The sequence below is a fragment of the Zeus faber genome, assembly GCF_960531495.2.
Source record: "Zeus faber genome assembly, chromosome: 22".
In the NCBI taxonomy this organism is placed as follows: domain Eukaryota; kingdom Metazoa; phylum Chordata; class Actinopteri; order Zeiformes; family Zeidae; genus Zeus; species Zeus faber.
In genome coordinates, this window is record NC_137209.1 from 21,450,876 (window position 1) to 21,466,998 (window position 16,123).

General features: G+C 45.0%; 1 protein-coding gene across 3 annotated transcripts in view; it reads right to left on the reverse strand.

Moving 5' to 3' along the window:
- Window positions 1-251: 251 nt before the first annotated feature.
- The window catches only part of kcnip4a (potassium voltage-gated channel interacting protein 4a), a gene marked incomplete at its 5' end in the record, with an annotated part of 112,034 nt that continues 96,162 nt past the window's right edge, over window positions 252-16,123 (reverse strand). For all 3 annotated transcript variants that reach the window (XM_080023728.1, XM_080023727.1, XM_080023726.1), the window contains 7 exons: window positions 252-364; window positions 507-569; window positions 656-760; window positions 1,148-1,255; window positions 2,105-2,175; window positions 2,593-2,662; window positions 8,695-8,819. In XM_080023728.1, coding sequence (XP_079879854.1) covers window positions 317-364; window positions 507-569; window positions 656-760; window positions 1,148-1,255; window positions 2,105-2,175; window positions 2,593-2,662; window positions 8,695-8,819 — 590 coding nt within the window. In that variant the 3' untranslated portion in view covers window positions 252-316. The remainder of the gene's footprint in view (window positions 365-506; window positions 570-655; window positions 761-1,147; window positions 1,256-2,104; window positions 2,176-2,592; window positions 2,663-8,694; window positions 8,820-16,123) is intronic.

Below are 16,123 nucleotides of genomic sequence, written 5' to 3' on the forward strand. Positions count from 1 at the left end.
AAAAAAAAAAATTCAATTTAGGGTTTTTTTTCCATTGCTATTCAATATTTGCCTTCGTGGAGAATGAATTCACAGTGATTTTTTTTTTCACCCCTTCGTTTAGTTTGTCGTCTTCCTTTATTTCCATTTCTACATTTTTATTTATTTTTTTATTTTATTTAAAGGATTAACCCGGTGTTTAAGAGCGTTTGTACTTCTAATTGGAGCCGGCCGCCTTGAACGTCGAACCTGGAGTCTGCATAGCACGGTCGCGGCGAAGGTGGAGGCGAAGGTGGAGGCGACGGTGGAGGTTTCTTCTGTGTTTTCATCCCAGGGATTAAATGACGTTTTCGAAGAGGTGCATCGATCTCATGATGTTGTCGTCCTGGAGGGAAAGGGAAGGTCGTGACAAATAATTATGCCTATATATAATAATAATATATTTTGCAAATTAGCATAGGAATTAGAAGTAAATTCCAAAATTCTTCAAATTCTACTTAAATACGGGTAACAACAGTAAAGATTACATTTTGGCAAGAGTCGATAAACTCGTCTATGGTCACCACTCCGTCTTTATTCTTATCCATCTTCTGTTTGGAAACACAGAGAAAAGATCATTGGAAACAGAACAACGAAAGGTTTGTTTCCGGGCTTTCTGCAAACGTTTCGGACTCGCCTGAAAGAAAACCTCGACGTGCTGACGGGGCGTCTCCTCCTTGAGCACGGGGTACGTGCATTTCCCCATCATGTCGTAAATGGCCTTCATGATGTCCAGCATTTCCTGGAAACAAAGGAGGGAGCCCAAAAGTAAACGAAACAAACAAACGGGAAAATTGTGCACGGACACATCCGGAGCTCCAGCTCTGAATCAGTCGAGCCGGCCGGTCGGTATGGCAGAACAACCCCCGGCAGGGTGATCAGTATCACTCTGATGGGGGTACTGGTCATGGTGCTTCGTGTAAATTTTGAGTCAGTCAGCCATTAATAACCCCCATCACCCTGCCGGGGGTTATTTTGCAATAACGACTGCCTGGCTGCATACTGTATTATCTGCATATTTGTGGCCATCTGCATAATAAATCTAACCCCTAACCTCAACCCCAACTAGTTAGTGTTTTGCCGCTAATGACCAATCAGGGTGGAGTATCTCACAGAGCCATGTTATCACCTCTTTAGTGATATATCCGTCTTTGTTGATGTCGTAGAGGTTGAAGGCCCAGTTGAGCTTCTCCTGGACACTGCCTCGCAGCAGGATGGAGAGACCCGTGACGAAGTCCTGCAGGACCGAGAAGAAGTAGTTATGAAAACGTGTTTTTCGATCATTGGAATCTGCGACGTGGATCCAGAGATAGATTCTGACTCCCTCCGTTTGACATACATTATTATGCGTAATTATATGCATTTATATTGTGTGCATATGCATTATTATTGTATGCATGTTAATTATTATTACATCATATGCATGAAAAAAATAAAATTTGCCTTCAGGCAGCGAGACGTTATAAAAAACAAAGAAATTAAAATAAAATCAACTTTTATTCATCAAATCAGCCGTCAAATGACTCCTCCTCAGAGCAGGAGTGGCTGCAGATGAAGCGCTGCAACTCTGCTTTGGTGTGTTTTTCCCGTCCTAATAAGCGAGATAATACACTCCGCATGAATATTAATCACATGGTAATGGATCAAATCTCACACGGAATGGGCCGGGGCTTAAATCCAACGAGTCGCGGTTCAGGTTATGTAATACCACCGTGGATACCGTGCGAACTGAAGTTTGACAAACTTTCCGGAGAAGCCCCCCCAGGCCATGCAACCCAGCGTGCCGTTATGATGGAACACTACTTTATTGGAACACAAATCACTTTTATTATTGCAGAGCAGTGAACCGCAGCACCAGTAAATATTTCATGTCGATGGGGAAAAAAAAAAAAAAAGTTAAATGGGCGGATTGTCCGAAGGAAAGAGAGAGTTTTGGGGATGTGAAAATAAATAACAAAGCTTTGAATTATGATAAACAATACTTAGAACCTGAAATTTAACTAAACCGAGCATGATCGTAAAAAACAAACAAGAAACCAGAAGAATATCCTTAAAAATAAACAACGGTCAAACTGGCTTCGCTCACCTCAAAGCTCACGGAGCCGTTGTGATCCGTGTCGAACGCGTTGAACAGGAAATGAGCGTATGTGGTGGCGTCTGGGAAAGGAAACGCACATTATATTATCTATAATACCACTTTAGATTATAATCTGGATCATACTTATGTTGCATATGGACATCTATAATATCATTTTGGATTAAAATCTGGATTATATCTATGTTATACTTTGCATATGGACATCTATAATACCACTTTGGATTATAATATGGATTATATATCTTGGATATCAGTTTTGGGACATTAATTAATTAAATGTATTTTAATTTTTTATATTATTATATATTTTTTTATATATTTTTTATATTTTTATTTGTATTCATAATTAATTGAATAGATATATTACGATCAGAATGGTTGTGTTTCAGAAACCTAAGGAGTGAACGTCTCATCTTTAAGAGGCTACATGTGTTTTGAACACAGTAAAGCACAGACGGCGGAAGATGGCGCCGCACCTCCTTGAGGGAAGAACTGGGAGTAGATTTCCTTGAAGGTTTCTTCATTGACCACTCCACTGGGACATTCCTGGAAAAAAATATTCATTGAAATAAGAACTGTTCCACAACATACTACAGATACATACAAGTGATTTATAATTTTATTCTTGTTATTTTATTATCGATCTAACAGTTTAACCTTACCGTCGTCTCTTGTAATTGCTGTTATTACAAATACATTATTATCCCTGACATTTAGTAGTAGAATGTACATACACAGGTATAGTGTTATTGGGCAGCCTGGTGGTGGTGGTGGTGGACCCCGCCACCCAACATTGGAAACAGCATATAGAGGAAGCACAGGCATTACCCAAATACACAGAATGGCTGTTTTTATCATGTACCGGAGAAATAAAGGATCAAATATGTTTGTTTTTTTCAACAAAATAATCTGACAGATTCCCACTTTAATACGTTCAAACATAGAAATCACTGATCCACAGGTTGTTTGCAAACACAAACACACATTGTTTGTGATTATTTTTATAGGCGTTTTTATTGTTCATTGCCAACAAATGAGCCTCTCAACTCGCTCCAAAAAATGCCTCTTGAATTGATGTGTGGAGGACGACCCTGAACATCAAACGCATCTATTGAAGTGGGAAAAAACATATATCAATTAAAAAAACAAAAAGAAAAAATGGTTGTTTTGATCTGAGGTTTAGTTTTTTCTTTTTTTTTATTGTTTGTGCTTCAGTTAATGAGACAGTTGGCTAATGATGCAGTGAGAGACAGAGTTAAAGTGCTTAAAACCTCCACTTCCAACCAGCGATGCATCAATTAATCGGCCGTACATCGGTATCGGCTGATAATTGGCCTATCGGCAAATAAGATGACGTTCACCGATGGAAGTGGCCGATGTTTATCCGTTGTGTCATGTGCAGTAGGCCCCACCCACCTTTAACGGCTGCCAAAGGCGAAGGTGGCAACCCATTTTAGCGTTTTTGGATTTTGTTTTTTTTTTAGTCGTCTGAGAGAACATCCGCGGTCCATTAACTAATGAAGTCGTTCGCGGGAACTTGAAAAAACTGTAATTTGTGTCGGGATGCGATCATATTGTTAATATTTTAATTTATATTTTGTTTAAATTTTTGTAAATTATTTATATTTAATTGTTAATATATAATACAGTATAATCTACAGTATCCTACGCGTCTGTGATCATGTCCATGCAGACTAACCTATTTGTTTTCAGGCTCAGCTAATTTGAGTTTGAGCCAAGTTCATTTACATTAAATATTTTACACCTGAGGCTGTTTGCGACTGCACTCATCCAGGACGACTTGGAAGGACGCCCCCGGATAATGACCTGTGCCTGATATTATCCAGGCGGCCGACGTGTCCGGAAAAAAAAACAAAAAAAAAAAACATGCACCATGTTAACTTGTGAGCCCAATATGGGAAGGTGGCCGTGACGATCAATTACGTACAAGTATGACGTAAATAAGTCAAGTCAGGTCGCACTTTATTTATAGAGCGCATTTCATACCAGCTTTACAAAGAAATACAAAAAAGAAAGAGAGAACGTAGTTGTCAGCCGGTCATTACAAAAGAATGCCCCTGAAACAACAGCAACAACAAAAGCAACAACAAAAACAACAATAAAAGTAACTCCAACCAGGGTGCCAACAACAGCAAGCTTTTCATTCTGACCTCGGGAGGGAGATCCTTTTGACCATCTCTCTATCTCTGACACACCCTTCTCATGATCCTCTCACTGTAACATCACAACAGAAACAACAACAGCAACAGAAATAGCAGCAGCAGCCACAAAACAACAACAACGGCAAGTGGAAGCATATCGAGGTTAAACAATAACGGTCCCAGAATCGAACCTTGGGGCACTCCACATACAATATCCACTTTGTTTGACAGAAAATCGCCAGCAGCGAACTCCTCACATTTTTCAGTGGAGAGCATCTCTGGGGCTGTAGATGGTGGATTAATAAGTCGATCAACAGTGAAGAAGAGCACTTTACTATTGTTGAGGTTTTCATTAATGATTTTTAGAGAAGAAAGACTGTCTGGCCTGTTTGACTTCTATATTTTATCGATTGAGTCTATCCTTGTAAATTTCATGATGAACCTGAAGATCTGTCTTTCTCCATTTTCCATAACTGCTCCCTTTCTCCAAGCGGCTTTTTGTATTTCTATGTTTTTAGTTTTCACAGGTGCAATCTTATCAACCATAATTATATTATGATCATTTGAATTTTGGAGTTGAGGTTTTTCACAGGATCCCCAGTTGATGATGCCTTGAACAGCGGTAACTCATTTACAATCCTCTTAAAGGTTTCAATGGTATTATTATTATTAATGATACGTTTTTTTAATCGTATGAAAAAGCATCCATGACACAGGGTACAGTGATATTTAGTCCTTTTGATATGACTAAGTCCAGAGTTTGCCCCTTATTGTGGTTGGGTCCAGAAACATGCTGAGTGAGGTCAAATGCCTCCAATAGGCTCATGAAGTGTTGAGCATCTGGGTCTGTTTGATTGTCAACATGAATAATAAAATCCCCTGAGATAATTACACAATCATAATCGGTGGAGACCTCGGACAGTAGCTCAGAGAATTCGTCAAGAAAGCCACATTTAGATTTTGGTGGAGGAGGCGTGATCCGTTAAAGTCTGGATGAACGCCATCATGTCTGAAGACGTGTGGACGGTTCACGAAGGTGGGGGAGCAGCAGTGTCCCTTGAGCCATGTGTGCGTAATTTTACGTCTCCAAAGCAGGCGACGTAAAACCGGCGGCCCGACTGTAGAAGACAGTCAGTAAGCTTCATAAAGTCTTCTTTAAGTGTCTCCGATTGTTTGCTCCTGAGGTCGTTGGTTCCGACGTGGATGAGAACAGTGGAGGCGGACGGGTTTTGATCCAGCAGCTGTGGGATTCTGGAGTCTATACCCCGGACGAGAGCACCCGGGTAGCAGAGGGTTTTAGCCGCAGGCAGGGCGACGTGTCGAACCATGGAGGAGCCGACAATGAGCATGGATGGAGGTCCGGCAGCAGAGGAGTTCCGAAGGACAGCAGCAGCCGAGCCAGGAGAGCACCGTCCTCTTGGAGGTGGCGCAAGCAGCCAAGTCAGTGGCCGCAGGGCGGCCCCGTCGGGCGGAGATTGGCGGAGGCGAAACGCCACGGTGGACTGTGAGCCCCCCGCCCAAGGGAGGGAATTCCCGCATATCTCTGGCATCGACTGTGGGCTCCAGGGCTTTGCTCTCCAGCCGGAGAGTCTCCGGCATAGAGCGGCGCACGCAACCCCGGCCACGGCTCGCCGCCAGGGTCCAAGGCTCTGGGGTGGAGCAGGTCCGGGAGTTGGGCCCTGGCTCCTCTAGCCGGAGTCCGGTCCGATCACAGCGGAGGACACGGAGCAGGGGATGTGCTGAGCACGAGCGCTGGCGATGGAGGTGACCCTTCAGTTGACCCTTCTTCTCGGGACAAGGGGAGGGACATGGCGGCGCAGAGAATCCCAAAGCCGTCGCAGTCATCCAAACCAGGTCGTTTTGGGAAGCGACTCAACCAAGTGGCGCAAACACAAGGTCCGACGTTACCGGAACCGGGACGGTAGCGCTCACTGGAACTGGAATTCAGGTCTCTGTCAGCGTGGGAGGGCACAACGTAGTGTGTAATAACACTGTGTAATGTGAGTGGTAAGTTGAAATATTATATAGTCTGTTTCAATGTGCTGGGATAGTAATACATGTATTGTAAGATACAGTTTATCTACATGGTATCTATTGTATACCTATCTATATGGTAAGATAGCAGTTTATATAATGATAACAGTATACTGTATATAATAGTTTATATAATAATAATAATAATAATAATAATAATAATAATAGTAATAATAATAATAATAATAATAATAATAATAAAAGTAGTGGTAATAATAATAATAACAATAATAATAATAATAATAATAATAATAATAATAATAAAAGTAGTAACAATAATATTAATATTAATATTAATAATAATAATAATAATATTGGTAGTAATAATAATAATAATAATAATAATAATTATAGTAGTTTGCAGTCCCATTCAACAGCTCAATTGTTAAACTGAATTATTAAACTAAGAAATCTAAAACAGTCAGTGACACTACATCATCCAAATATGTTCCAGAGCAGTGATCCAGAGCGACACAATGTGGAAAGAGATTAAATCATCTTTGTTCAGGACAGATATTGGATGATTGGACGGATAAGAACCAGGAGTCCAACCATTCTAAACGTCCTTGTGAATTATTACAATTTTGAAAACTGTTTGTTGTTGCCAATGCTGGAGCGGGGGGGGGGGGGGGCGTGAGAGGTGACAAATGACATTTGTATTCATTACACGTGCTTGTCAAACGAACTCATCCGTGAGAAAATGAAATCAACAAAACGATTTGCAGAGTGAGAGAACCAGCCGGGCTTGAAACACCTCACGGACGTCACGAGGACGGCGACGTGAAAATGACCCTCATTGTGTGGAGATAGCCTCCGAAACAAAACGACAAATTTTAACAACCTCATCTCGTCCAAGGCGCCCGGATAATGACCTGTGCCGGGACATTATCCGGACGGCCGACCTGTTCCGGAAAAAAAAAAAAAGAAAAATCTGGTTCTTGTCGTTACACGCCAAGCTTTTAATGCCGCGATGGCGGCGGCGACCTCTGCCCAAATAACCTCCGACGTCCAACGAGGCGGAGGGCGGGGTGGAGGGGGCGAGTCGAGCCACGCTGATCTCCCCCAGGGTTCGAAACGGACGACTCGTCCGCTTTCACGCCGAGACGAATGACCTTTTTCCCGCCGACCGCAGCCACTTTTACCTGGAGCCATTTGATTTGTTTCCAAAGCCTCGTCCACTAAAAGGACAAGGCTGAATGTCTCGCAATGCGGGGACCGTGACGGCCAATATTTATCTGGCGGAGCGTGAAAGCCTGGGCCTTTGTTTTTGTTTGTTGGGGTTTTTTTACCGGCTACAGCAGATCGGGGGCGATGGTTAATGGCGCAGATGATGGTTTTTGATCCGGGGGGTTTTACGAATCGGCCACAGACAAAGGCTGTTTACAAGACATAATTTGCAATGGTGTGACTCCGGCCCCGCTCCGTTTGGACTGGCTCAACACATCGACAAAATGGTTCCAAAAGGCCAATATAGGGGATTTTTTTTAAGGAAAATAACCACTTTAAAATAAAATTAGAAGCTTTGAAAATCCCCCCAAAAATCGAAAAGTTGCTCTCAGGGCCCTTGACAACATACCAGGCCCATTAAAATCTGCATTAAGAGAACTGAGGCTCATGCCAAGGGGGAATTGGTCTCGCCAACAGTCAAGTTTGGGCGGAACCCCGTGGAAATGCCAAAGGACGAAACCGAAATGCCAAAGGGCGAGTCCCCGCCCCCCCCGTCGCCATCTCCGTCTCCCTTTCATCGCCAATCGTCGACAATTTGGGCCGAGTTAATTCCGGGTCATCTCATTATGCCTCGCAGGGGAGGTGGCTACAGAGGAGTAGTGAGCACATCCTTTAACGTGGGCCGACGCGGGAGCGGAGAAGTTCGCGCGACCCGGGACCCGCTCGTCAGAAATCTCTCCAAAGAGCTCTGTGACGTACTGCACGGCCTAATTATCCCTGCCGCTTAAAAATAAACATCCACTCTTATTTTAGATTGGTACAGAAGACGATGACATGGTGAGGTAAATATTGCCGCACGCTAGAGCAACGGTTTCATACCGATTGCGACCACCAGGGGCCGCCATCCCAACCAGAGCGGGCTTTACACCGAATCCGACAAACAGCATCAAATCACCCGAAGTCTCATTCATTTCCTATGGAACCATCCCACACTCGGTTGTGTAGAATTTTCCGAATCCGATCGAGTGTCCGGAATACGACATTTTACATACGAACGTTGGATGTTCAATATCATCATTAAATCTCCACTTATATTAATGAATCCTGTGCACTTTTTTATTCTGCATTTTATATATATATATATATATATATATATATATATATATATATATATATATATATATATTTCAATAACGATATGTAAACATGGCCTACGTTTTTGAAGCCCCGGTACAGGATCTGCAGCTCCTTGCGGGAGAACCGGGTCTGGGCCTCCAGCTGCTCCAGACCTTCGGGCCGGTGGCGGACCGCTGACAGCTCCAGCTCATCCTCAACGCTGTCTGGAGAGGAGGAGGAGGAGGAAGAGGAGGAGGAGGATGAAGAGGAGGAAGATGAAGAGGAGGAGGATGAAGAGGAGGAAGATGAAGAGGAGGAGGATGAAGAGGAGGAAGAGTCAGATCTGCATTGGTGACGCTTGAGTGCTGTTCAGCATTCCAAATCCAGTTGGAGGAGAAAATTAGTTTTATATGTACTCATTCATCATTTGAAAAGCTCTTGATGAGCTCTTTTTATAAGTGGTAAAAGGACAAGGTCACCATAGATATATATATATATATATATATATATATATATATATCGTAAGAGAATATAATATTATGAAGGGATAATAAAGGGACCGACACCTTAGCCAGGATTTAAAGCTCCTACAAGGAGTGTGTGTGTGTGTGTGTGTGTGTGTGTGTGTGTGCACGCGTGCGTCTTCATATCAGTGTGTAATCTTTCAAAAAGTGTCCACATCAAAGAAAAAATGACTGAAAGGTTCTTCCGACCTTTGACCCAGTTTAAAGAGACGACTTTTGCGTTTCCCGACGTTGATGCTGAAACCCCCCGAACCTTATCTTCAAACGCGGCCGTCTTCTACCAGTTTTACTCTGAACTCTCCTCAACTCGTTTCGTTTTTTCCTTCTTCCTTCAATCAGATTAATTGTTATTCCTTTTTATCAAGTTCGTTGTACGGGCGCAGGCCTGTTCAAGTGGCGGCCCGCGGGCCAAAAGTGGCCCTCGTATTCATGCAGACCGGCCCTTTGAGTGAAGGTCAACAACTATACTGTGGTGACGTCGATTTCGGAAAATACCCGAAACGAAGCAACGACCGACCAATCAGAATAATAGAAAAACAGAGGGAATATGCTCTAAAAATAGAACAAATAGAAAAAAAAAAAGAAAAAAGCCTTGGGTTGAGTGGATGTTGCTCGGGTGGAGTCTTTTCACATCTCTTCACACTTGGCACGATCGAAACGACAGGAAGAACATGGCGTTTTGTCCCCCCGGAGGTGTGGTGTCCCGGCAGGTGATTAAAATGTGTCTGAATAAAAGGCGCGGTGTTGACGTGCGACGCCCATCGTGTGACCTTTGTGAAGCCTGGAGGTCTACCACGGCGTCCCCCTGCCTTTTTTTTTTTTTTTTTTTAATCATTATATTTTTTGTACTTTTCCAAGTTTTCCCACTTTTTGACACTCTTCCCCCTCTAAAGACGCTGGACGTCCGACCGGCGAGGACGTTCTACTGAGAAAAGAACGTTTCCTGTTCGTCATCGCTTCCTGTTTATAGGGACGTCGATATTTGGAAAAAAAAAACCCAAAAAAACGAAAACACCCGAACAAATGCATCAGACACAAGCAACCACATCATCAGGGAGATGGAGGGAGAGAGAGAGGGAGAGAGGAGGAAGAGAGAGAGAGGGAGAGAGAGAAAGAAAGATGGAGACGGAGAGGCAGAGTGAAAGAGCGCAAGCGAGCGAGCGAGCGAACGAAAGAGAGAGAGAGAGCGAGAAAGAAAGATGCAGGTTGCGCGAGCGAGAGAAAGAGGGAGAGAAAGAGGGAAAGGAAGCGGGAGGGAAACGCTGTGCAAAAGAGGGAGAATGAGGAGAAAGCGAGGGGGGTTTTCGAGCGAGCGAGGGAACAGGGGAAAGAAAGAGTGCGAACGAACGAGAGCAATAAAAAGAGAGAAACGGAGGGAGAGAAACTAAGCGAGATACAGAAACGGAGGGATGAAGGGAAAGTGTGTGTGAAAAGTGAGTGGACGTGAGAAAGAGGCAAAAAAGAGAGCGAGAGACAGAAAGAGAAAGACAGACAGACAGACAGACAGAGAGAGAAAGACAGACAGAGAGAGATAAAGAGAGACAGCGAGTGAAAGAGAGAGAGAGAGAAAGACAGACAGAGACAGAGAGAGAGAGATAAAGAGAGAGACAGACAGAGAGAGATAAAGAGAGAGAAAGACAGACAGACAGACAGACAGACAGACAGAGAGAAAGAGAGAGAGAAAGACAGACAGAGAGAGGGAGAGAGATAAAGAGAGACAGCGAGGGAAAGAGAGAGAGAGAGAGAAAGACAGACAGACAGACAGAGAGAGCGAGATAAAGAGAGAGAGAGAGAGAGAGACAGACAGAGAGAGAGAGAAACCCTTGCCCGGCCACTTGCTTGGGTGCGAGTCTGAGGTCGATTTGGAGGCGGAGCAGGGGAGGAGCCTCCAGAGCCGCGCCCTCACCCCCCTGCCGGAGCCCGTCGGCGGGAACCCGTGACCTGGGGAGCACAGCCTCGGCGTTACCACGGCGACAGCAGCGTGCGCGGCCGGGGAGGGGGGAGGGGGGCCCACCCGGCCGCCTCACACCGTGTCCTCGGGACAACAACACGCGGAGAACAACCCCGCCTGCGTCGTGGTTACCCCCACGTGGCGGAAAAAAACGGATGGGGGCGGCTGTGACGGAAAAAACATTAAAATCGCAATTTTTTGAAGGTGTTTACGATTTGAAGCCAAGTCCTTGAAAAAAAAACCCTTGAATTCAATCGGAATAATGTTTCCACGGTCGGGTCTCGTTCAGAGGCTGTCTAAGGCTAACTGTGTTAGCGCAATGCATGGCGGCAGGGGGAAGCAGCTAGCCTAGCTCACTGCGCAATTGAGGAAATGGAGCCTGGAGTTCAAAATAAAAACATTGGAATGAGATCCTCTACGTCTGTAACCTTGATGGGCGGAGGTTTGAGACGGACAAAAAATACCCCCAACATTTCGTGTGGGGATGTCGGCGCGCGTGGAAAAAAAACCAAACCAAAACGATCAGTTTGTTTCGCAAATAGTTGTGAACGTGGCAGGTCGTGGACGTTCTCATATTTTCCGTTTTTACTTGTTACTTGTCATGGAGATGCCAGATGCATCGCTCAAATGACTCAGACGTAAAAGACCGTTTCCCGGCCAAAAAAACGGAGCGGAGCCCGCAAAGCCCAAATAAGAAATACAGCGGGTGAGACGGGCGGAGTGGAAAGATGGTCAAAGTGGACGGGAAGATGACGGAGCGCGGGGATAAACAACAGCACTGACATGTAAACATGTAAGAAACGTGCGGCGGTCCGCCACGGTCAAAGGACGTTTTTTGACAAAATGAACCAAATGTAACCGCGAGCGCAATTTCTCCAGTGGCGGCTTCTGTGCAGGTGCTGGAGCTGGCTCCCGCCCCACCCTGGGATTCCAGGCCACGCCTTGAAAAGTCAGACTTTGAGTGCAATCTGGAAGTTCGGAAAAGCCGATTTCTCGCGGTCCGCCGACGCCTCTAAACGCAGAAGGACGACACTGCCCACGACGGGTAAAAGCCACGCCTCTAAAAACCCCCCGAAAATAAGATGAAGGGGAGCTACTTTCAGGTTTAATCAAAGATTTAACCTTTTAGGTTTTTTACAACTTTTAATAATTTTTTTTTTCTTTAATTTCCTTAATCTTTTTAAATAAAGGCTGTTATATTCAGCTGTTAAGTGGAAATTAAATAATAATAAAAAAGTATATAAAAAATGCATGTATAAATCCATAAAAAAAGAATAATAAAAAAACCCATTATTTAACCCTCTATTAAGAGTGATCTTCTACATACATAGTTTGCAAATAGAAAAGGAAGAGCAAACATTCTCGATGAAAGTCACATGTGCAACCTACACGCGATTTCACGTGTGAGCGGAAAATATTTGGTGTTTTTGAGAGAAAGGAGCAGAAGGTCATGTCATAATTGTGTCCGCTGGAGCGGTGGCGTGGGCTTAAATGTTAGAGGTCACGGGGGGCAGCGTGCGATCACATGTGGGCTTTGTCTCCACGTGTGAAACCATGTCATATTTTTTCATGACGCCACTGAAAGCTCAGGGCCTGAGTCTGCCACGACAAGTAAACCTGCCGACAGACCGAACGGCTCGTTCATTTCGATTGAGCCGTTCGGACTGAACGGCTCGTTCTTTGCGATTGAGCCGTTCGGACTGAGCGGCTTGTTCTTTTTGACAAAGCTCGTGCGGCTGGAACGGCTCGTTCCTTGTCCTCTTCCAGAGCGCAACAAAACAGCGGGGGAAGTTTGAGACGCCGTCTCGAGCCAACAAGTGCAGAGTTGAGGGGACACCGGAGAACATTGTCCTCTCATCCGTCCTTCCTCCGTCGACCACATTTCAGACACTTCTTTCTGAGGAGCCGACCCGGGGGTCTCCTCACTCGAGTGGGCGCTTGACGGAGATCACTTCTGCCTCCCGCCATTTTTAATCGGTCCTGACAGGGGGATCACGGGGCAGGGGAGTTTGAGGACTTTTGTTTTCGGGGGAACAACTTCCTGTCGGTCGTAACACGTTCCCCCCGCCGCCGTGTCCAACCGCAAATTCATATTTTAACGCAAACGACTGTCAACGAGCGGGGAGTCGTTCCTACCGCCGTTCCTGTTGTGTAAAAACACTCGGTGGGGTGCGGGAGCGAACAACAAGGAAATAAAAAAATAATCCGTCCTGGAAGTGGAGTAAAGCGGCGCAGGAGTGACAGCGTCACTAATCGGAGCCGAAAAGAGCAGCGAGCCGTCGGCTCCAATGTTCGGCTTTTTGTTTCTGTGGAGGACGAACGGCAACGAAGCGGCAGAACGGAGTCAGAGCGGTGGGGAATAGGCAAATAGTAGTAGTACTGTACACACCCCTGAACCAGTTTACATTTTTTAAATGATTAAAATATCGTTTTCTATTTTCAGAGTTTTGGAAAATTTGAGAAAAAAAAATTGAAAAGAGAAAATTTTTTTTAATAATAATATATATAAATATATATATATATATATTTAGTTCATACATAAATAAATAGACAAATAAATACACATAAAATTTTGTTACGTAACTTTGACAAAAATATGTGTTAACACAGTCAGCCAGAGATCAGAAAATAATTTACATTTTTTTATTTTTAAAATAATTTGGAGTTCGGCTTCCGAAAACCTTCCGAAATAGAGATGATTTCCAAAACAGAATCTAAAAATGTCACCGCCGCCGCCACCGCCGCCGGAGGACACCGGTCAGTCAGGGTCTGCTCCTTAAACCAACAGCTGTGTTGTTGTCCTGAAGCTGAATGTACAAAGCAAAGTTGAGAACGTTCCTTTGGGATCTCGACATTTTACGTCACCGCACACACGCCCGCGCACACACACACACACACACACACACACACACACACACACACACAGTCATGCCGTACTTTTGCCTTCTTTGAAAGAAGCCGCCACACGGCACCTTGCAGCTCACTGCCCGTGATGTATTGACCCTCGCATTTCCAGAGTGAGAAAACTTCAATTTTGATCAAAATCCATTTTGGCCAAAGACAATAGAACCCAATACCAAAGGGATTTCAGGGATTTAAAGGCGCGACTTGACATCAGGCAACCGGATGATTGGCAAATTACAAATGGCGCCATAGGTACGACGCCAACATGGCCCCTCCTCCGCTCAGCCTCCCGGCGGAGGGGCCGTTTAGTCGCCGAATGTTCGTCCAAACTTTCATTAAACCTGTTTAAACCGACCGCCATCGCCTGTGCTGTAGCGGTCCTCGTAGAGGTGGGCGTAAAGGTCTTCTCGGAGCGACCCGTCCAGCGAAGTACAAACGCCTTGCGTTATGAACAGTGAACTTAAGACCACTCTTGCAGGTTTGGTTCGCCCAAAAAATTATCCGGTACTATTTGAAAACCGGTGTTTAACATCTGCTGCGTGACTCCAAGGAGTAGGGATCGTTATGGAATTAACATTTGCCGCAGAAGAGCAATCCATCAACACTGACCCACAGACGGTGGGGTAAGACAACTACATAATGAATGCACATAATCATCTCTTCAGCGGGTGTTTTTAAGGGAACGCTCACGTGAGCAGGAGCGTATTTTCCTTGAGGGCTGCTGCCGGACGTACACGCTCACATATCAAATCCTGAAGCCCAAAACAACTGTCCATCCCAAGTTACAAACAACGTCCACTCCCTGTCAGCAACAAAAGCACGAGCATGCCCTGAGCTCAGTCTGGGTAGGCTGCAAAAACAATAATAATAATAATAATAATAATAATAATAATAATAAGAAGAAGAAGAAGAAGAAGAAGAAGAAGACTTCAAGATTCAAGAGGTTTATTCGTCACATACATATACATACTTTCATACATAGTACACGCAGTGAAATGTTTTTGCGACGCACCCGGATATTATGCACAATAGTTACTAAAACCGATAAAAATAAAGTAATAAAGTGCATAATCAACTGGAGGCAGCCACAAAAATAATAATAAAAAATAAAATATGATTCAAATATAATAGGTATATACAGTATACTGTATATAACTGATGTATTTAGTTGTGCAGCATCATTGTCCAACCGCTCGCAATTCATCATTTATTCATCCAGTTATGGATCCAGCAGCAAACAATCATTCATCCACAGTGGAGTCTAAATCCTGGTGTCGGTACCAAAAAAAAAAAAAACACCACTCACAACGTTGAGAACTTGACGGTAACACCGGTAGCGGCCTGGCCCCGGGCCGGCCAGCAGAACCCGACCCGGGACCCGCGCCCGGTCGGGGGCCACCTTTACACCCACCCGCCTATACAGTGCACTACACCACCGGGCATCCATCCACGGCGTTTGTGGACCACCGATTGCACCTTCGGGTGAACGTATTTGAGCCTTTTTGCCTTGCGGGTGGAGGTGGGGTGGGTGGGGGGGGTTTCAACCTGAGAGGGCGGTTTCACCAAGACGTTCTCAATCACGAGCTGTTCTCCGGGAAAAAAAAAAAAAGGCCAAAGCAAAAGGTCACAGGTCCTCCGTCGATAAAGGTTATGGACGTAGAGCGGCTGGATGTTCGATCCCCCTCCGTCGCTCCGCGAGTCGAACTGTGGCGCCGAAGTGCGGCGTTTGATTCATCTCGCCGCAGCGCTTTCGCAGCCTCCTTGTGCCGGAGCGAGGGGTGAGGGCGGGGCCGGGAGCGCCCCGGGGGGGTGGAGGACTGCCGACTGAAGCGCTTCATAATGTTTATTTAATGTGATATCATAGTGGGACCCGGCTGACCTGCGGAGCCCGGCGCTCCGGAGCCCAATCTCCATCCGCCTCCGCGCCCGGCCGGGGTGGGCCGTTGTCGGTGGAACCCGTGACAGCTGGATTGGCCCGCGGAGCGGAGGACATCTTAGCGTTCATTAATCATGTTCCCGCCGAGTGTTTCCGCTTCATCCTCCCCGAGCGGTTCCATCTCTGCTCTTTCATTTCAGCGCTCTGCGCAATCCCAATAAAATGAAAATGATATATTTCGAAATGGGAAAAAAAACGATCAAAATGGAACGG